Source organism: Dryobates pubescens, chromosome 4 (genome assembly GCF_014839835.1).
Source record: "Dryobates pubescens isolate bDryPub1 chromosome 4, bDryPub1.pri, whole genome shotgun sequence".
Classification (NCBI taxonomy): domain Eukaryota; kingdom Metazoa; phylum Chordata; class Aves; order Piciformes; family Picidae; genus Dryobates; species Dryobates pubescens.
Window position 1 is genome coordinate 11,849,130 of NC_071615.1, and position 19,702 is coordinate 11,868,831.

General features: G+C 62.6%; 4 protein-coding genes across 11 annotated transcripts in view; 2 read left to right on the forward strand and 2 right to left on the reverse strand.

The window, feature by feature from the left end:
* AXIN1 (axin 1) overlaps positions 1 to 3,625 on the forward strand; it is a 78,595-nt gene extending 74,970 nt beyond the window's left edge. For all 5 annotated transcript variants that reach the window (XM_054180577.1, XM_054180575.1, XM_054180578.1 and 2 more), the window contains 2 exons: positions 1,719 to 1,886; positions 2,785 to 3,625. In XM_054180577.1, the coding sequence (XP_054036552.1) occupies positions 1,719 to 1,886; positions 2,785 to 2,911 (295 nt within the window). In that variant the 3' untranslated portion in view covers positions 2,912 to 3,625. The remainder of the gene's footprint in view (positions 1 to 1,718; positions 1,887 to 2,784) is intronic.
* A 2,337-nt stretch (positions 3,626 to 5,962) lies between these two features.
* PDIA2 (protein disulfide isomerase family A member 2) lies at positions 5,963 to 9,205 on the reverse strand. The gene is made up of 11 exons (XM_054180722.1): positions 8,989 to 9,205; positions 8,375 to 8,581; positions 7,972 to 8,105; positions 7,760 to 7,897; positions 7,570 to 7,686; positions 7,365 to 7,490; positions 7,091 to 7,285; positions 6,662 to 6,782; positions 6,364 to 6,545; positions 6,186 to 6,272; positions 5,963 to 6,037 (listed from the first exon to the last, which is right to left on the reverse strand). The coding sequence occupies exons 1-11, from the start codon at positions 9,203 to 9,205 to the stop codon at positions 5,963 to 5,965; spliced, it is 1,599 nt and encodes a 532-aa protein (XP_054036697.1).
* Positions 9,206 to 9,432: 227 nt separating this feature from the next.
* ARHGDIG (Rho GDP dissociation inhibitor gamma) lies at positions 9,433 to 14,256 on the reverse strand. The gene is made up of 6 exons (XM_054180579.1): positions 13,291 to 14,256; positions 12,020 to 12,202; positions 10,963 to 11,046; positions 10,816 to 10,892; positions 10,054 to 10,117; positions 9,433 to 9,963 (listed from the first exon to the last, which is right to left on the reverse strand). The coding sequence occupies exons 1-6, from the start codon at positions 13,685 to 13,687 to the stop codon at positions 9,764 to 9,766; spliced, it is 1,005 nt and encodes a 334-aa protein (XP_054036554.1). The 5' UTR covers positions 13,688 to 14,256; the 3' UTR covers positions 9,433 to 9,763.
* A 79-nt stretch (positions 14,257 to 14,335) lies between these two features.
* Positions 14,336 to 19,541, forward strand: RGS11 (regulator of G protein signaling 11). 4 transcript variants are annotated; one of them, XM_054180580.1, is made up of 17 exons: positions 14,336 to 14,441; positions 15,310 to 15,406; positions 15,725 to 15,775; positions 15,867 to 15,973; positions 16,075 to 16,126; positions 16,210 to 16,268; positions 16,413 to 16,489; positions 16,594 to 16,675; positions 16,800 to 16,868; positions 17,472 to 17,501; positions 17,584 to 17,645; positions 17,882 to 17,995; positions 18,076 to 18,191; positions 18,592 to 18,679; positions 18,793 to 18,931; positions 19,001 to 19,086; positions 19,157 to 19,541. In XM_054180580.1, exons 1-17 carry the CDS (start codon positions 14,382 to 14,384, stop codon positions 19,281 to 19,283), a joined length of 1,416 nt encoding a protein of 471 aa, XP_054036555.1. In that variant the 5' UTR covers positions 14,336 to 14,381; the 3' UTR covers positions 19,284 to 19,541. The 4 variants fall into 4 exon arrangements, with proteins under 4 accessions (XP_054036555.1, XP_054036557.1, XP_054036556.1 ...); XM_054180582.1 differs by having other exon boundaries at positions 17,945 to 17,995; XM_054180581.1 differs by having other exon boundaries at positions 17,478 to 17,501.
* The last annotated feature ends 161 nt before the right edge of the window (positions 19,542 to 19,702 follow it).

A 19,702-nucleotide genomic window follows, 5' to 3' on the forward strand; every position in this document is an offset into this window, starting at 1 on the left:
CAGCTGGCCTGAGCACATTCAGAAACAGCCTTTCAGGGATCAATTACACATCAGGAAGAGGAGGAAGGCTCCCAGCCACCAGCACAGTCCCCCTCTAGCTTCTAGGCTGGCAGACCTCTGCATCTCCCAGGCAAAGGCAGCCCTGGGGGAAGAGGCTCTGGTGCCTGCACAGGGCACGTAGCTGTGTCCCCAGGTCCCCAAGCACACAGCAGCTCTCCTTAGTCACGACTTGTTTCTAGCAGATTGAGAGCTGCTCTGGGACTCTGAGGTTTTCCAAACCCCTTCAATTAACTTCTGGCTTGCAGGGTTCACAGAATTTGCCTGAATTTATGACCCATTTTTCCTTTAAATGCCTCATTTTTTTCCTTCCAAGGATGACTCAATTCTTCAATGTTTTTCTAGCTAAAGGGCATCCTGTGCTTTGATATGGGCATGGGAGAGGCTCTGAGAGCTCCGCTGGCACCAGGAGCAGACCCTTGTCTCTGCATCTTCTCCAAAGGTCTCCCAGGCAGAGCAGGCACCAGGAAGGTTGTTCAGTTGAACTTTAGCCCTCTCCTGCCTTTGGAAAGAGGGGAGAAGACTTTGTCTGCTCTGCAGTGCCCACGTGTATGTGGACATGCCCTTCAAAAGGTGCTCTGCCCGCCAGCCACCGTTGAAAGGTTAGGGCCGGAGTCACTTCCAAGCTTACCTCATTGCCTGGCAAACTCTGGGGTTTGTAGCAACTTTCCAGCCATGTAAATACAAAATCCTCTGTTTTTCACCCAGCCTGCTTTTTAAATATTATTTTAAAGCTGCCAATTTTGTTTTATGTGCCTTTGAAGGAAAAGGTTGCCTCTGGCTGGGACCACACAGGCCAGGGTAGCAGTTTGTGCAGGCTGCTCCTGTGTTTGCCCAGCATTTACGGCACGCCAGAGGAGAGGCTGCACAGAAGGGCAAAGCACCCCAAGCTTGGTTCTTGCTGCTTTTGTCTGCTGCTGAATTAGGGTCAGGACCAGGCTGACACCTTTAGTCTAGTGATGGCACCACATAGCAAGAGACCAGAGCGACATCCTGAGCCAGGAGAGCACAGGAGCTCTGAAGTCACTGACGTCTGGGGGGTGGCAGCTGCCTTGTCTCTCTGCACGGATAGGATGGGCCCCAAAGCCTCCAGGGCACATCCTGCTGCGAGCCTGGCCCCCATCGATGGGAGCTGTGGGGATCAGGAGCAGCCCTGTCCACGGAGCCTTGCAGGCATGGGTCAGCAGAAGCTGTGTGAGCTGTTTTGGCCACAGCTGCAGTAATCCTGAGTGGTCTGAGTGGTGTTGTCCTCAGGCATGTGTCCAGTCCTACCTGCTTGGTATGCACCAGGAACATGCTGATATTGACCAGGGTCTGCTTGTGTGGGCTTGGGATGCTCTGCAGTGCCTGGAGCTTCCCAACGACTCCCCAAGGGAGGACCATGCCCTCTCAAAACCTGGGGACAGGTTTCTTCAGCCTGAAGGGGCTGAGGTAGAACCTGCACCCTCCTTGCAACTGCAGTCTGGCCCCATCCAGCCTTTCCAAGTGCCGTTTACTCCTTCCCCAGCCCCAGCATGCGGCTCCATGCCAAGGGAGCTGGTGGGCAGAGGAAAGGTTGCCCCTGAGGGCCCTAGGTGCTAACTGGACATCTCCACCCAGGCTCTGCCCGTGCTGCCAGCCGGGCTGATACTCAGCAGGTCACTTGTGTTTTGGAACAACAGGTTGAAGCCCCAGAAGAGGCCGGGCAGTGGCACCTCCCAGCCGTGTGAGAACATCGTGGTCGCCTACTACTTCTGCGGGGAGCCCATCCCCTACCGCACCCTCGTCAAAGGGCGTGTGGTGACACTGGGACAGTTCAAGGAGCTGCTGACTAAGAAAGGGAACTACAGGTAAGGGCTGTCCCTGCACGGGCTGTGGTGCCAGCAGACTGGCACCGACCCCTGGCAGGTGGTGCTGCCAGGAGTCAGTGATGGTGCCCCCCACCAAGGCAAGACCTGGAGGTGACAGAAGTAGGCCAGGGGCTCCTGGAGGTCCTGACAACCTTCCAAGAGGGCTCCAGTTGGGTGTGCTGCAGTGGGGATGTGACAAGAGCCAAAGCTCTTGAAGAAGCAGGTTTCAGGGACAGGGCAGATTGGGTTTTGTCCTCCAGCATGGTTTGCACCTTCCAACAGAAGCTGCTGAGCTGCCCTGCAAGGCCTTGTGAGGTTCTGGGCTGGTGAGAAGCATCAGCCAGTGCTGGGTGATGCTGTGAGGAACACTCTTCAGCCAGTGCTGAGTGATGCTGTGAGGAACACTCTTCAGCCAGTGCTGAGTGATGCTGTGAGGAACACTCTAGTTTCCAAAGCTCTTTTGGCTCCTCCCAAACTTTCCTCCAGTGAGGACAGGGAGGCTGAGTCCTGCTGGAGTCCCGGCGTAGCCAGGCATGAGGTGTGTAGCTCTCTAAGTCTCCCTTCCAAATATTGACTGCCATGGGAAAGGCTGCCTAGAAATGCTCAACCAGCATGGGTGCCTTCAGCCACTTTAGAGGCAGCTCAGGGTGGGCTTGGATTTGGGGCTGGAGTTCCTGAACGTGCCTGCACACATCGTGACCACGCTGTTTTGTTCGGTGGATGAAGGCAGGGGCAAAGGTGTGGCCCCAGCTGCCTCCATGTCTGAGGGAACTGCTCTACGTCCACTACAAGCTCAGGGGCTAGGAAGAGCAATACTTGGTTTTGAGGCCTGTGTTGCCCCCGTGACCATTCACCTGCTCTGCTCTTTATCCTCTGCCCCCACGTCCCTGGGCTTCAGGTATTACTTCAAGAAAGTGAGTGACGAGTTCGACTGCGGCGTGGTGTTCGAGGAGGTGCGGGAGGACGACACCATCCTGCCCATCTTCGAGGAGAAGATCATCGGCAAGGTGGAGAAGATTGACTAAGCTCCAGAGCTGCCAAGGCATGAGGACAGGACTGTGAAAGACTCTGGGACCCGCAGGAGAGGGCCTGGGGCAGACGCTGGCAGCGCTGCTGCTGGCAGGTGCCAGCTGAGCCCAGGGCAGAGGGCGGCAATCTGCCCTGCTCTGGCACGGACCTGGGCGAGCTCCCAGCTGCCGGTGGACATCGTCTCACCTGAGGGAGCTGCTGGTGGGAGCCTGAGCTCCCTCTCCATGCCGAATTTAAGTGTAATGTAGCATTGTACAGTGCGTTAGAAAGTGTAATATGACCTTGTTTACTAAAGCTGCATATTTTTGATATATTGTAATAAAAGGAGAATATTTCCCATGTCACAGTGCTCTTATGTCAGTGTCCAACCTGCAGGTACTGCACAGCCAGTGCCCAGCTGCTCCTCGCCTCCACAGCCCCCTGTCCCCCACTGGGGACGGCCTCAGAGCGGTGCCGGGGCAGAGCTGCTGTCCCCCAGCCAACATGGAAGGCCCTGCTCGAGAGGGGCTGTGGCTCAGCTCACCTCAGAAGACCATTGAGTCATTCAGAACAAGGTGGTCTCCCACCTGCCTGGCAGTCTCAGCTGCTGGATGTGATAGGATGGTTTTGTTCCTCCTGAGCTTTCTTGTGACCAACTGAATCCCCAAAGGCTGTCTAGGTCAGTGCCAGCTCACCGGGCTGGGGCTTCCCATGGGGTGAGGTGCAGCTCAGAGCCAGAGCAGCAAGCTGGGTGCTGGTGCCCCATGGCCCATCCACTTGTCCCCCCAACCCTGTTTCCCTGGAGAAGGATTTACTTCCCAGGAGGGTGCTGCAGTTCCGCAGGGGGCTGGCACCTGTGTGCCCAGACCCCTGGTGCTGAGCTCCAGCTTTTCGGTCAGGGGACTCTTTAGGAGAAACAAAAGGAACAGGAACTGATTAGACACTAAAGCTGGGGCGGGGGGGGGGGGAAGTGTCTTTTTTGAGCCCTCTGTCTTCTGTCAGCTTTTGTGCCTCAAAGAGGGCAGCACTAGGGCCCTTCAGCCTGCTGCCAAATGCAGTGAGAGTTCTTGATACCAATCTGTGGGGCTTGTGTAGGGTCAGGGTAGCCCATACAGCAGCCAGCACCCTGGGAAGCCTCCTGGGCTTACTCAGACACAAGAAAGCTGGGAGCTGCACTGGTGCTTCCGCTGCCACCATCAGCCCTGCCTTATTCCTAGCCCTGTGCCAGCTCCTTCAGACCAGCCCTTGCCCACCCACAGCAACCAAGGCAGCTGCTAAAGCCCAGGGACTTCACGGCAGTGCTCAGCCTGCCCAGTGCTGCGCTTGGTGGCACATTGGAGCTGCCGGGGACCCAGCGGCACAGCCTGCAGTAAACATCACCGAGTGCCTTCCAGACACAGGGCTGTGACCTGCCTACTCCCCTCGGGCAGCCCGGCCCGGGTCGCGGTGGTTCTCCGCCCGGGGCCGGCGCTCCGAGCGGTTCTCAGCCCTGTTTCCCGAGGGTGTGGTGCTGGTGATGCTGGGACCGTGCCTGGGATTTCCCTCTCCCCCTCTTCTTCTCAGGGGGTCCCCTGTAAATATGTACAGCGGTCGCCGGCGCCGCCGGCTCTGCGCTCTGTGCTGCCCTTGTACAATGAACGTCTCAGAGGTACTTGGATAAAGGAAATAAAACCCCAGCTCCCTGTGCCTGCTGTCTGCTTCCTTCCCCGCGCAGCCGACACCCGGGGCCCCGGGGCAGGGCAGGCCAGGGGCCTGGGCACATGGTGGGGCTGGGCAAGCTGGGAGGGGAGCTCCCTGGAGGGGTGGCCAAGCAGGTCCTGGTCCCAGGGGATCAACACACTACCTACGGAGGAATTCCCCAGGGCGTGCGATCTGCAGGCCCAGGGACGAGGGATGATGCCAGGGTTTGGAGGGGACCCTGTGTTGGGGTTTTCTTGCTTTCACTATCTGTGATCAGCCAGCAGGTAAACCCAGGTTCTCCACCTCTACTCTGACCTTGAGAGGTCACAGACAGAGTACTGGGTCCAGTTCTAGGCTCCCCAGTTCACAAGAGACTAGAGAGAATCCAGTGGAGGCTACAGATTCTGAGGGGCCTGGAGCATCTCTCTGAGGAGGAAAGCTGAGAGCACTGGGGCTCTTGAGGCTGAAGAGCAGCCCCAGATGGGATCTGATCAATGCTCAGCAAGAGTTGAAATGTGAGGGACAAGAGGCTGGGTCCAGACTCCTCTCAGTAGTGTCCAGCATCAGGGCAAGGGGCAGTGAGCACAAACTGGAACCCAGGAGGTTCCATATGAACCTGAGGAGAAACTTCTTTGGTGTAAGGGTGCTGGAGCAGGCAGGGAAGGAGGCTGCCCAGAGAGGTTGTGAGGTCTCTTTCTCTGGAGAGCTTCCTGGGCACGGTGCTGTGGGTGCCCCTACTTTAGCAGGGGGCTTGGACTCGATCTCCAGAGGTCCCTTCCAACCTTCACCATACTGAGATAATGTGATCCCTGGGGCTGAGATGTGATTGTGGCTGGGGATGAGAAGGCTGCCTTTGGGTCACAGAGACCCTAGCTGGTCCTCCACCACCTGCACCCTGGCAGCTCTGCACAAGGGCCAGTGTGGCAAGTACTGGGCTCCCCTCAGGGCTTTGCCCTCTGCAGCCTCAACTACCCCATGTTATTGAAGGGCTGTCTGGATGAGCAGAAGACCCCTTGCAAACCCTCCATGGCCAACCTGCCCTGTGGTTTTGCAGGCTCTGCCCATCCTCATTCCTGCTGTGTCCCTAAGACACATGGGTGTCCCCCAAGATATGCACCTCGTGGTGCTGTGGAGCTGCAGACACAGACCAGAGCCTGCACCTTTTCCAGGTCGTTTATCACGGCAAGAAGGGCAGGGCTCAGAGCTCATCCCAGGATTCATCCAGCAGGGCAGGGCTTAGAGCTCATCCCAGGATTCATCCAGCAGGGCAGGGCTCAGAGCTCATCCCAGGATTCATCCAGCAGGGCAGGGCTCAGACCTGATCCTGGGATTCAGTCAGCAGGGCAGAGCTCAGAGCTCATCCCAGGATTCATCCAGCAGGGCAGGGCTCAGAGCTCATCCCGGGATTCATCCATCCTCAGTGTGGCCGACTCCCCTGTGCTGTTCTCGGGGCTTTTGGACAGCTGGAGAAGGCAGCAGTGAGACAAGGATGGACTCACACCCCCCTGCCTGTCCCCATCCTGCAAAATCTGTGCCCCGACCCAGCAGGGTCTGGGAGTGCCCTGGGGTGGGAGGGAATCCCTGGCCCTCGGATTGGGAAATGTCACTCACCACTGGTGGCTCCTCAGGCAGTGTCCCTCCATTTTCCAGGAACTTGGAGAAGGTCTCCACATCTCTGGCATTCTTGTACTCAACCATCTGGAGCAGCAGGATAGAAGGGAGATGAGCGGTAATCCTGTCCCCCTGGTGCAGCCGAAGCCAGGCTGGCCCCACAAGTGCCCCCACCTACCTTCCTGCCTGGGCCTGCTGGGAAGTAGTGCAGAGTGGGGAAGCCACTGATGGTGATGTTCTCCAGCTCGTTGGCTGTGGAGTCCAGCTCAGCAATGACTATGTCCTCGTGATCCTTGTAGCGCTCACCCAGCTCCTCCCAGGCAGCTGCCATCGCCTGGCAGTGGGAGCACCACGGCGCATCTGTGGGATGGGCACAGTGCTGAGGTATGAGCCAGGGGACCAGGGCTCTGCCAGCATCATGGCATGGAGTCCCCTGGGCACGGGCCAGGGAGGCCCATGGGCAGCCCCACACTTACAGAACTTGACAAAGACATTCTTGGTCTCATCAAAAGCCACCTGCTCGAAGGTCTTCCCCACCAGGACTTTCACAGGCCTCTTGTCCCAGTCCTCCGGGGGCTCTGCACTCAGCAGGTGGGGCTGTGGGGACAGCCAGGATGGCCACAACCCAGGCTGGGCAGTGCTGGGGCCCCGTGTGGCACAGTGCAGGCTGGGGCAAGGGGCCTCAGCATGCAGCCAGAGTTGCTCCTGTACTACCTTTTGGACCACCCCTTGCCCCCTGCCACCATCCCAGCTCTGTGTCCCCACATCAGTGGTCTTGTGCCCGCCTCTTTCCCATAACAGCCCCTCCAAATCCTCAGGCCTGGCAGCAGAAGCATCAGCAAGCAGGGGATGGTGTTCCCTGCACAGCTGCCATTGGGAAGCATGCTTGGTGCCACATCCCTCACCTTCACCCTGCCGTCCAGCACCGCCTGGATGAAGCTGCGTATGGCAGTGTCCGAGAAGGAGTCCTGCTCCATCTGGTACTTGCGGTTGTTCTCCATCTTGACCAGGCGCAGGGTGGGGGCATCAGCCGGCGTCATGCCAAAGAAGGGGAGGACTTCAGCACCGTATCCAGTCACGTCCACCACCACGAAGAGCACCTGGGCAGGGGAAGAGTGACACTGAGGCTGTGTTGCTCTGTGGCCACCGCCCCATGTCCCTGCCGCCAGACCTCCTCACTTTGCCCCGGAAGGCGCCGGCGGCTGCGCGGAAGCTATCCTGCAATGCCAGCTGGTCTGATGATGACTTGTTGAGGAAGAGTATCATGTGGTGGGGGATCTTGACACCGAAGATCTGGCTGGAGGTCTAGGGAGGAGCAGGAGGTTGAGGGCAGGGGAGCCATGGCCCTCACAGAGATGGAAATGTGGGCAAGAAGAGGCTGTACCTCGCTGCTGAACTCCATCACCAGCTTCATGCTGTGGATACGGAGCAGCTGGGTCAGCTCCGCCGTGTCCAACCCCCGTGTCGGGTCCACAGGGAAGTCTGTCCGTCCCTCGTCGAACTGCCAGGGTGGGGGCCAGTGAGGGATGGAGGAAGGCCAGGCTGCCCCTGCCACCCCCCTGCCACCTCCTCACCTTCTTGAAGAGGCAGACGGTGTCAGCCGACAGCCCATACACCTGGAAGAGCTGGTCCTGCTCGGCCACGCCGAAGGGCATGTCCACCACCTCGCTGGCCACCTCGAGAAACGCCTGGGCTGCCTCACCCCCCAGGTCCTGCACAGCCATGCCGTGAGCGGCCGCAGCCACCACCATGGCCACACTCCAGCCCCCACCCAGCCCCAGCCCACCTTGAAGAAGCCAACGACCACCAAGTCCTGGGAGCTGATGAAGGCGGCCGCAGTGTCGGTGTCCTGCAGCAGCGTGGCGCTGGGGCCGGCCCGACGCTGCATCCAGCGCACGATGCCCTCGGCGTCCATGCGGCCTGCCACCCAGAGAGGGGCCCCCACCATCACCCCAGCCACCCAGCTGCTGACCCTTCCACGAGCCATCAGCCCCTGACCACCCACCCACTATTACCACCATGGCACTGTCTGCCGTCACCCCGTGCACTGTGGCTGTGCTGTCACCTGCCAGCACCACCCTTTGACTCCCAGCAAGACATTGCCACCCCTCTTACCATCATCCCTGCCACCTGTCCTTACACTCCAGCCCACCCCAGCACCCAGACTTCATCGAGTGCCACAGCCCTACCGGTGTAGGCGACGGGGTGGGTGCGGTTGCCGTCACGGAAGAGCTTGAGCGTAGGGTAGGAGGTGACTCCAAACTCGGTGGCCAGGGCTGTCTGTGCCGTGGCATCCACCTTGCCCAGCCGCACCGGGCTGGACTCATTCCTCAGCGTGGTGGCTGCCTGGGCAAAGCTGGGGGCCAGCCGCTGGCAGTGCCCACACCATGGTGCATCTGTGGGCAGGGTGCAGCATTGGTGCTAGGGACAGCCCCAGGACAGCTTTGGGGTGTCCCAAGTAGGCAGGGTGGTCTTGGCAGGTTGCGGAGGCAGGTAATGGCCGCTTATGCCTGTTGAGCTCCAGCTCGTGCCCCTGCCCAGGAGGCCTGCACTAGAGCCCATGGCTCACACCCACACCATGTGTCTGTGCTCCATATCCCACATCCTCTGCCTGTGTCCCTACTCCATGACTCGTCTCCATCCCCCTGCCCTGGCACATGCCATGCCCTGTGACCTTGTCCCTCTGCCCTGCAGCCTTGCCCCTGCCCACTCCCCCATCCTGTGTCCTATTTTTGCACCCAAGCCCATATGTCTGCCCCTGCCCACCCCCCACATACACCCCTGCCCACAGTGGGACACTTACAGAACTCCACCAGCAGCAGCCGGTGCTCACTCAGGGCACGAGCAAAGTTGTGCTCATGGAGCACCAGGACGTTCTCCTCCTCCTCCAGCTCATCTGAGAGCACTTCTTCCTCCTCGGCCACCACCTCCCCATCTTTCTCCTCATCCCCCAGTGCTGGGCACAGCCATGCCAGTGACAGCACAAGCAGCCAAACCACCCGGGCCCTGCAGCCCCGCATGGCGCTGGTGCCAAAGCCGGTGCCCAGGGAAGAGGACGCAGATAAGGGACCCAGGGCGGGTGGTGCCAGTCCCCTGGGGCTCGTGGCCCTCTGCTACTGGCTGCCCAGCACCGCTGATAAGCAGTAGGACCAGGTGGCCATTTTCCAGCCACCTGTCCCCACAGCGTGGTGGGGACGGGGAAAAGGGTTGGGTAGAGGCGATGGGGACACAGACAACCAGTAAGAGACCAGTCTGTAGGGTTTAATGGCGATGGAAGAGCACAGCCTGCGACCGGGCGGGGAGGCGGGCACGGTGCCACCGTGGCAGGGTCATGGCCGCGGCCCCAGCACTGGGGACGTCGCAAAGAGCAGGCAGGCATCGGTAGTTAAAAAAAACCAGCAATTAAAAATAACTTTGGTTGCAAAGACCACAGCCGCGGGTGCCCGCTCGCCACGGGACCCCCCACAGCCCCTCACACAGCCCAGGCAAGCGCGGCGGTGCCGGCGAGGGGTCCCCCAGGCTGGCAGACACCGCAGCCCCGAGCCGGCAGGGGGAAACAGGGGTGAGGGCGGGGGGTGTCAGTCCTCCCAGGCCTTCTTTATGCAGAGGCCCCACTCCCAGGAGAGGTGCTCGGTCTTGTCGTCGTCGGTGACGAGGGAGCGCACGCGGTAGCTGCCCCGCGCCAGCCAGCCCCGCGGCGCCTCCTCCGCCGGCGTCACCACCTCATACTCCTCCGCCCGCGGCGCATAGCTGCCCACCATGAAGACGTCGCGGTCCACTGGGAGAGAAGGGAGAGGAGGGCTGGGTGAGTGAGGCCAGGGCGGCACGGACCCCCCCACCGCGCTCCCCCCACCCCAACCCCACTCACCGGGCCGGCCCCGGCGGTAGGTGAGGTGCAGGCACCGCAGCCCACAGACGATCTCCCTGTTCACCTGTGGGCAGAAGGCAGGGGAGCCATGCGTAGGTGGCCAGCAGCACAGCACCACCACTGCTGCCCTGAGGATGTCTGGCCTTGGAATGGCACCTGCAGCTAGTGCCCTTTCCTGAACCCACCCAGGAAATCCAGCTTCTTGGCAAGGGCTGGGCACTGAGCAGCATCAAGGGCTGCAGCAACCCCCAAAAGGGACAAGGGCTCCAACATGGTAGGAACACCACACACCTGCCCCAAAGAGGGGCAGAGACCTCCAGGGACTTCTGAGAAAGGCAGAAAGCCAGCATGACTGGGACCTCTGAAAGAGACATGGACCTGAAGGTGGCAGCCCTCAGAAGGGGCAAGGACCATGGGATTGGCAGCACCCTGGTGATGCTGAGGACAGTAAGGCTTTCCAGGATAGAAAGGACACAGGAGAACAGGGACCCCAGAGTGGTCAGGGACATCAGGCAGAGCACGGGGGACCCCCAGTAGGGGCACAGACCCCAGGAAGGAGGGGCAGGGAGCAGACATCCCAAGGTGGCAGGGACTTTGGGGCAGCAGAGACCTATAGGTGGCAGGAGGGACCCTGTGAGAAAGGGAGATGCAGGAAAAGGGACCCATGGGGAGCAGAGACCTCTCAGAGCAGGGACTCCAGGGTATGAGAGCAGCAAGGCCATGCCCAGACAATGGGTACAGGGCACCACACACCCAACTCACCCTGAAGGACACCTTCACCCTGTAGTCCACTCCCTCCTTCAGCACAAAGGCCTGGCCCTGGAGCACCTCCAGGTCTCCTGCACAGGAAAATGGCCCATCAGCCCAGCTCCCCTTCCTCCTCCTCCCATGGGTACCCTCACCACTCACCTGTAAGGTCCATGGTGATGGGTCCAGGAGCCTGCTCACACATCAGGGTGAGCTTTGTCACCTGCACATTGGGAATGCTGGCATCTAGGAACAAGTGGCAGGGCACAAACTTAGACCCACCCATGTCCAGTACCTTGGCACTGGCATCTCCACCCCAGCACAGCTGGAGGGGCATTGCCCATGGCACCTGTAATGGCACAATGGGTCACAGCATCCAGAGAAGGGGTGTTAGGAGCCAAAGTGTGCTGGGCAGCCCAGGTAGAAGGCATCTCAGGTCAGTCCTAGCACTGACATCAACACCTTTGAGGTAGGACCATATTCAACGGCCCCAGCCACAGCTACCTGCTGGGGTTGAGGCGAGATGATCCCTGGCTCAGGAGTGGCTCAAGGTCAGCAGGGAGGAGGTAGCACATGCAAGCAAAGGCATCCAGCCCAGCCTGCACTCCCTCAGCAGCTTGCACCCCACCAGCCTGCACATTTCCCCCCAGGCTGCACACCCTCCATAGGGCACTCCTCTGGCTCGCACACACCTTACCAACTGGCACATCCCCCCCAGGCTCCCTGCACCCACCAGGGCGCTGGACCCGTGCAGCCCCCTCCCCAGCCCAGGTACTGAAGGCACCGAGGGCAGCACCAGGCTGGGGTGGCTGCTGCGGGAGAGGAGGCACTGCCTGGGCACCCACAGCCGTGCCAGCCCGGGCCCTGCAGCTGCTCACTTCATCTGTCATCCCAATGAATTTCCCGGTCCCTTGTAGCCGTTCCTATGGAAACTGCAGCGGTGATCCCATATCCATGGCAACCGGGGTCCCCAGGCAGCCATCACCCTCCCGGGGGATGCCAGGGTCCCCGCACAGGTGGGAGGCATGGGCAGCACCCACGGGGAATGCCAGCTAGGATGTGTCCTCCCTGCTGGGGATGCTCTGTGGTGCTGGGGATGCCTGAGCCTGGAGAGAGCCTCCACAGAGGCTGCATCACCTGCACCCCTATGTTACCAGGGTGCTGGGGTGCCAGGGTACTGATGTGGATGCCCAGCTTGGCAGGCAGCCCCCAGCCTTACCCAGGACAGCAGGGATGGCACCCAGCAGAGCCTGCTTGTACTTCCGCAGGCTCTCGTCCCCTGGGTCCAGCTCCTGGATCTCCTGCAGGCTCTTCTTCTCCGGTGTCTTATACGCCAGGGCCACGTCGGCATCCTCCTCCTCCTCCAGCGACAGCGTCACCCCCTCCTTGTCAGCCATGATGTCTGCAGGGGACAGGCAGTGGCAGTCCCAGGGACACCCGGGGGACACCCCCACCCCCTGACAGGCAGGCACCAGTGGGCAGGTGGTCTGAGTTGGCAGATGCCATGGATAGATGTGGGCAATACCCCATGGGCAACCGAGTTGTCCCCCTTCCTGGGGCTGTGGGGACACCACCAGGCTCCGTGTCACCGCGGCCTGGTGGCACAGCTGAGACCTGAGGCGTTGCCACCAGCTGCATTTCCACACAGTCACAGAGCAAGGCAAGCTGGTGCCTGTGTGGTATGCACAGGGCGGGGGGGGGGAGGGCTGTTTGCAGCCCACCATGGCCCACATGTGCCCTTCACATCCTGTCACTCAGAGAGGTCCTTGTCACCACCCCGCAGCCCCCTTCAATCCTGCTGGGTAACCACCAGCCCCATCTACCACCCTAAACCCAAACTGCCAGTGACTGCAGGGATCAAAAAGCAGCTCTGGGGCAAATGGTGGATCTAATGGGTGCCAGGCAGTGGGGGGTACAAGGGTGGGTGGTATCTCCACAGCCCCTGTCTCTGTCCTGACTGCTGCTTTTTCCTCCCCACATCCATCACCCTTCTGACTGCAAGTCCTGAGCTCCTCAAAGCCCCTGGAAACCCCATCCCTGAGGACACGCAGGGGGCACAGTCTGGGGTAGGGGCCACAGGGCCAGCTGTGTGGATCCCCAGGGTAGCAGGGGTGACCAGGGCATGGAGCGGTGGCCTTGCTGCACCCCTGGGTGCACCCTGGCAAAGGCCTCTGCACCCTGGCAGCGTGTGGCGCCCATCCACACTGGCTCCCAGCTCAGGGATGCACCCACCCAGGAGCTCTCCCAGCCCTGCAAGGGTGGCAGGACAGGGTGACACGCGCTGGGTGGCACAGAACAGGCTGCCCGGTGGTAGGGGCGGCTGGGGAGGGTCCCCCTATCCCACGGGATGCTCTGGTCCCCCGGGGCCTGGGGCGATACTCGCTCAGGAACGCCCTGGGTGCCCGGGGTTCCGCTCACCTGTTGGAGACCCGGGGCGATGCTCCCCCCTCTCCCGGGGCACCCGGGCGATACCCTCTCACCGCTACTCACCTCGGTAGCACAGCGCCAGCCAGAGCAGCTCCAGCAGCTGCCCGCCGGCCTCGCACACATCCAGGCCGAGCATGGCTAAGCCGGACCGGGAGGGGGGCCCAGCGCCCCCGGGGCCGGGCGGGGCGGCCGCTACCGGGGCCCGGGGCGCGGCTCTGCCGGCGTCGGCTGCTCCTCCGGGGCCAGCGGCCGCGCTCCTCTCGCCCGGTGCCGCCGAGCTCGCCGGTGACGGCTGCTCCGCTCCCGCTCCCGCCCCAGCCCCGCTGCTCCCCCGCTGCGCTCCCCGGCGCTGCCCGGCGGGGCGGCGGCGGCGGCGGCTCCCGCAGACGCGGCGGCTCCGCTGCCCGCCCCCGCCCGCCCCCGCCCCTCGGCGCCGGGCGGCTCCAGCCCCGCCGCTCATGGGCGGCGAGACTGCAGTGAGCTCATCGGCCGTGCGTGCCCGCCCCGCGCTGCCCGCACACTGCCCGCTCCCTGCCTGTAACCCCAATGCAATGCCCGCGCTTCACCCTGCACTGCTCGCACCCTGGACGCGCTACCCAACACGCTGGCCGCAATCTGACCGTACCCTGCCCGTGCTGCCCGCACCCGGCCTGTAACCCCAAAGCACTGCCCGCACTTCACCCTGCAGTACCTGCACGCTGCTCGCACCCAGCCAGCACCCAGTTCGCACTGCCCACACCCTGTGTGCTGCTTGCCCACATCCTGCCAGCACATCCACGCTGCCCACAACCCCTCACAACCCTGCCGGTACCCTCGATGCCCTGCCCGCGCCCTGCCCGCACGCTGCCGGCTCAGCCGCTGCAACAGCTACAGTGGTTCCCCCTTGTGCCTGCACCGGGCAGCCACCGGTACCCCCCGGGGCCAGCCCTGTGCTTTCCCGGCCCGGCGCAGAGCCACGGCACCGGGCGGTGCGGGGTCGGAGGAACTCGGTCAGTGGAGCCCAGTAGGCAGGGAGAGGGCCGGTGCCGGGTCCCGGGTCCCGGGGTCGAGGCTCGGTGGTGCCCAGCGCAGGGCGTGGCCAGGCCAGGGGCGGGGCCAGGGGCGGGGCCGGGCAGGGCCGGGGTGAGCGGCGCAGCTCGGGGCGCGCTCCCGCGATGACCATCGGCGGCCCCCGCGGCCGGTCCCCGCGCCTCCAGATGCCCTGTCTGCGTAAGGTGAGCCGGGACCGGCCCACAGACGGCTGGCACCGAGCCGGGACCAGGCGCTGTGGGCAACAGAGGCGGCCCGGCCGACGGGCACCGGTACCCTGGGGACCGCGGGGACTGGACACTGGGGCTGTAGAGACTGGGCACTAGCCCTTCGGGGACCGGGAACCGGGCACTGGGACTGTGGGACCGGGCACAGGCACTGCACTGGGCAATGCGGGCACCGGGCACCGCCGGCGGCACGGGCGTCGGGATCGCCGGGGACCGGCAGCGCATAGTGCCCCGAGGGACAGCGGCACTACCCCGGCACCGCCGCGCTGGGACACCCACGGGTAGTGCTCCGGAGCTGCGGGCTCAGACCGCGCCCTCCGGCCCGGGCTGCTGCCCCAGCCCCAAAGACGGCCCAGAAATGCCCAGGGGCTGGGTGCCCCAGATCGGGCTGCAGGATGCCGGGCTGGCCCTGCTCCAGGCACAGGGTGATGAGGTACGGCTGCGGGGTGCCAGGCTGTGCCCGGGCTGAACACAGGGTGCCCTGCTTTGGGGTGGGGGGGTGCCACGTCGTGTCTAAGTTGGGCATAGGGTTCCCTACGTCTGGCTGCAGGGTGCCAGGCTGTCCCTGAAACTAGCACAGAGTACCCTGGGTTGGAGAAAGGGAAGTCAGGGTTTCCCTGGGCTGGGCACAGGCTGCCTTGGGTCTGGGTGAGGGAAGTTAGGCTATCCCTGAGCTGGGCACAGAGTGCCCCAGGTCCAGCTGCGGGTTGTCAGGCTGTCCCCAGGCTGAGCACTGTTCCCTGGGTTGGGGTGGGGGAAGCCATGCCATGCCCAGGCCTGGTGTGCTCAGAGGACGGGGCTGAGTGTGGTGAGCGTTGCCCGGCAGATGGAGAAGATGATCGTCAGCATGCAGGACCCCGACATGGGCATCAAGATGAGGAACCAGCGCCTGCTCATCACTGTCATCCCCCATGCCATGACAGGTGGGTCCCTGAATTGGGGTGGAAGAGGCTGGTGGGTGCTCTCTGGGTGGCCCCAGCACTGCACCCAGCCCTGTGGCACCCCATGCTGCTTGCCTCCCCCCACCCACGGGTGCTCAGCACTGCAGCTGGGATCAATTATGCATCGGCTGAGCAGGGCGGGCACTCACCAGGGCAGGCAGCCCAGCACGTCCTTGGCAGGGCCTTCATCACCCTGTGTGACCCCACCATGCCGTGCCAGGATGCCCAGCTTCTGAACCTCCCTGTACCCGGTCTGGGGGAACCCCGTGGCACCACCACTAATGCTTTCTTGGTCCCCAGGGAATGACATCGTGGAGTGGCTCATCCAGAAGTACGGCATCTCTGAGGAGGGTGAGTGCCCTGGCACAGGCAGCTGCCAGTGCGGGGGCGATAGGGGCTACTGAGCAACCATACAGCCCCCTGCAGCTGCTGCTCCCCCCAGAATCACTGCACCTCGGCAACCTGATCGTGAAGCATGGCTACATCTACCCCCTCAGAGACCCCCGCAACCTGGTGCTGCGGGCAGACGAGTCACCCTACCGCTTCCAGGTACGCTCCACCGTGGCATGGGCACTGCTCTGGGCTTGGTGCTCCCCTGGCTTGGCACTGTGGCACCACATGGTGTGTGCCTCAACTCTTTTCCCCCACAGACCCCCTATTTCTGGACCAGCACTAAATGGCCAGCCACAGAGCTAGATTATGGTAGGTGCCTCTGTGCTGCTGGCACCAGCAGGGGCTGCAGCCCCCTCCTGGCCCACCCTGAGGTGCCACCACTCCTCTTGTAGCCATTTACCTGGCCAAGAAAAATATCCGCAAGCAGGGTGACCTGATTGAGCACGAGAAGGTGAGTGGTGCCCTCCCCATGCCTATGATGAGGGCCTCAGCTCACCCATGGGGGTGCAGGGGCAGCAATGGCACCCTGAGCCAGACAAGGGGACAGCTGGCATGCTGTGCCCTCCTGGGTGACACAGCTGCTGCTGCTCTCTAGGACAACTACAACCTCCTGCACAAGCGGATCAACCACACGTGGGACTTTGTGGTGATGCAGGCACGAGAGCAGCTCCGGTGAGTGTGGGCATGGTCCCGCTGCACCCCGCTGGGGATGGAGCACCCTTGGATGCCAGGGAAGGCAGGGTGCCAGCACCTCCCCACTGCCTTTGCATGGGCAGGGCAGCCAAGCAGCGGAGGAAGGGCGACCGCATCGTCATCGACTGCCAGGAGCAGGCCTACTGGCTCGTCAACCGGCCCCCGGTGAGGGTGGGCTGAGGGAGCGAGTGGTGCTGGGCTCAGGGTGCAGCCCTGGGCACCGGCCTGGCACTGGGCACAGCCCAGGCCCGCTGGCTCCCATCAGCCCCCAGCATGATTCTTATTGCAGCCAGGAGCCCCCAGTGTGCTGGAGCAGGGCCCTGAGCGCAGGAACAGCCACACCACCCGTGTCCAGCTGGTGAGCAGGGGGCCAGGCACCCCTGGGGCTGGCGATGGGCACAGGGTACACCCCCCTGTGTGTGCCCAGCTGCCCCAGTGGGTGCCTGGCTATCCCCCACTAGGTCGTACTCATGTTGGAGGGAAGCCCAGCTCTGCTAACATCTGTGTGTCCCAGCTGAGCTGGGAAGTCCACATATTTCACCCATGTGCATGCCATCCCTCTGTGCCCTCACCCCTAATCCCTGTGGGAACCCTCTGCTGGGCCCTTCCCTGTGGCATGATCCCACTAACGCTGCCCCAGTGACCCCTGCCCCAGGCTCTCCTCACTAACTACCTGCTTTCTCTTCTCTGCGCCGTGTTCTGTGCCCTCTGCCCACGTAAGTGTCACTAACCTGGGGCTGGTCACTAACGCTGGGGTTGTGGGGTCAAGCCCCTGGGCTGTGATGGCTGAGCCAGAAGCAGGTGGGGATGGGGCTGGAGACCACAGGCGTGGTCAGAGGATACCAGGGCAAGGAGGGGTTCTGGATGCCTGGGTCCTTGCCCATGGTGGCAATGGCAGGGCTGGTGGGCACAATGTCCTGGGCCCAGCACGTCCTCACCCAGCTCTGTGCATCTGCTGCAGACCAAGAACATGGATTACTACAAGCGGGAGGTGAGTGGGGTGGGGCTGGGGGTGGCTTCAGGGGACAGGGGCTGCCGGGCACCCCTGACACCTGCCCTGCACACGGCCCCAGATTGAGTACTGCAGGAAGGCCATGGCCAGGACCAGAGTGAAGTCCTCCATCTGCCTTGAGGGGTGAGTGGCTGCTAGCTGCCCTGGCTGTGGGAAGGGTCTCCATCAGGGTGTGGGGGCACCTGCACCCCTGCAGCCAGCTGCTGGCATGGCAGCACCCACACTGCCATCACTCTTGATGGGGAGCAGATGCTGAGCACCAACCCCCCCCATCCTCCCACCATGTCCCCATGGCTGCTGGGGCTGGTGGCAGTGGTGAGCTGGTGGCTCTGGCCACCCCCAGCTGCCACTCCTGGCAGGTACATCAAGTTCAACGAGCAGTACGTGCCTCATGACCCCATCATGTCTGGCTGTCTGCCCAGCAACCCCTGGATCACAGACGACACCACGTACTGGGCCATGAATGCCCCCACGTAAGCACTCATCCCCCCCCAGCACCCCACCCCACGGGAAAGCTGCCCACTGCCCACCCCAACAGTGGTGTTCCCCTCAGGGTGCCAACCCCCACAAAGCTGCGTGTGGAGCGCTGGGGCTTCAACTTCAGTGAACTCCTCATGGACCCTCTGGGCCGGGCACAGCTCCTTGAATTCCTCAAGAAGGAGTTCAGCGGTGAGCAGTCTCAGCTCCACTTCCCCTCACTCACTGCTCCATCCCAGCATCCCCACACACAGTCACCTCCTGGTGCCCCCAGCTCACTCACCTGTCCCAGCACCCCCAGACCCATCACCATGGCCCAGTACCACCTAATCCATTGTGCCGTCCTGGCATCACCAAACCTACTGCCCCATCCTGGCAACCTCAAAGCTACCACCACATCCCAGCACCCCCAGACCAAGCTGTCCTGGCAGCCCTTGACCCACTACCACATCCCAGCATCCCTGGACCTACCACCCACTGCAGCAGCTGGCTCCATCTTTGGCATTTGGCCCACCAGCTGGCTGGGCTGTGGGTGCAGCAGTAATGGCCTGGGGGCCTCACCCCATCCCCAACACTGTGCCCCCCTCCCCAGCTGAGAACCTGAGCTTCTGGGAGGCGTGTGAGGAGCTGCGCTATGGGGAGCAGTCCCGCATCGATGAGATCGTGGACTCCATCTACCAGTGAGTGCCAACGGGCTGAGGATTTAGGGGGTTGGGCTTTGGTGGGGGCCAAGCCACCGTGCTGCTACATCCTGCTGAGAACTGGGTGCTCACCAGCAGCTGTGACTCCCCAGGCAGTTCCTGGCTCCTGGGGCCACGCGCTGGGTGAACATCGACAGCAAGACGATGGAGAGGACGCTGGAAGGCATCAAGACTCCCCATCGCTACGTGATGGATGATGCCCAGATGCACATCTACATGCTGATGAAGAAGGTAGGGGAAGGCAGGGGTGGGCTGTGCAGGGCAGGTTTGAGCAGGAGCCTGATGCCTCTGGTCTCCCAGGACTCCTACCCACGGTTCCTCAAGTCAGACCTATACAAGAACCTCCTGGCAGAGGCCATCATCCCTCCAGAGACCAAGAAGCAGCGGTGAGAGCAGGGAATGCCATCCGGGGTGGTAGTGTGGTCCCCACCAGTGCTGACCCCGCTCTGCCCACAGGGTTTTCCCCTTCATGCGCAAGCAGCGGCACTCCAGCCCCAGCCCGGCGCTGCTCCTGCCCGCGGGTGACAGCGAGGAGAGGAGCAAGAGCCCAGCAGCAGCCCCTGTCCCCGAGGAGGAGAGCTGAGGGCCCCGGAGCCCTGCCAACACGGGAGACCCCTCGGGCTCGGTCACAGTGTCCCCAGCACGCCCCGGCCCTGCCGGCAGTAGCACTGAAGGAGAGAAGCCATATGCCCCCACCGGCCAGCCCCCAGGGCCAAGCTGGCCCCCAGGCAGCCCGAGCTCACATCCCTGCACCCTCCTCGCCCTCAGAGACCCTGCACCCAGCCGGCCTGGTGCAGGGTCCCTGCCTCCTCCCACTCCCCAGGCACAAGACAATAAAGCCCCCGTGGGGGAATGCTGTGGCTCCCGTGGTTTTCAGGGAGGGGTGACCAGGGCAAGGGCTGCACCTGGTGGTGGGGATGGATTTTACCCTGTCCTCCCTTCCTGGGCTGGCAGCACCCCATCCTCTGCCTGCAGCACCCCGCGAAGATACAGACCCCAGGG

Coding starts and splice junctions, on each gene's coding strand:
- ARHGDIG (XM_054180579.1), bottom strand. CDS start 13,687: ATGAGCGGCGGGGCTGGAGCCGCCCGGCGCCGAGGGGCGGGGGCGGGC. Junction 12,203..13,290: donor GCTGGCGCTGTGCTACCGAG/GTGAGTAGCGGT, acceptor TGTCCCCTGCAG/ACATCATGGCTGACAAGGAG. Junction 11,047..12,019: donor TGCCATCCCTGCTGTCCTGG/GTAAGGCTGGGG, acceptor ACTTGTTCCTAG/ATGCCAGCATTCCCAATGTG.
- RGS11 (XM_054180580.1), top strand. CDS start 14,382: ATGACCATCGGCGGCCCCCGCGGCCGGTCCCCGCGCCTCCAGATGCCC. Junction 16,127..16,209: donor AGCCACAGAGCTAGATTATG/GTAGGTGCCTCT, acceptor CTCCTCTTGTAG/CCATTTACCTGGCCAAGAAA. Junction 18,680..18,792: donor ATCGTGGACTCCATCTACCA/GTGAGTGCCAAC, acceptor GTGACTCCCCAG/GCAGTTCCTGGCTCCTGGGG.
- PDIA2 (XM_054180722.1), bottom strand. CDS start 9,205: ATGCGGGGCTGCAGGGCCCGGGTGGTTTGGCTGCTTGTGCTGTCACTG. Junction 7,898..7,971: donor TGGTCGTTGGCTTCTTCAAG/GTGGGCTGGGGC, acceptor ATGGCTGTGCAG/GACCTGGGGGGTGAGGCAGC. Junction 6,273..6,363: donor CAGCAGGCCCAGGCAGGAAG/GTAGGTGGGGGC, acceptor CTGCTGCTCCAG/ATGGTTGAGTACAAGAATGC.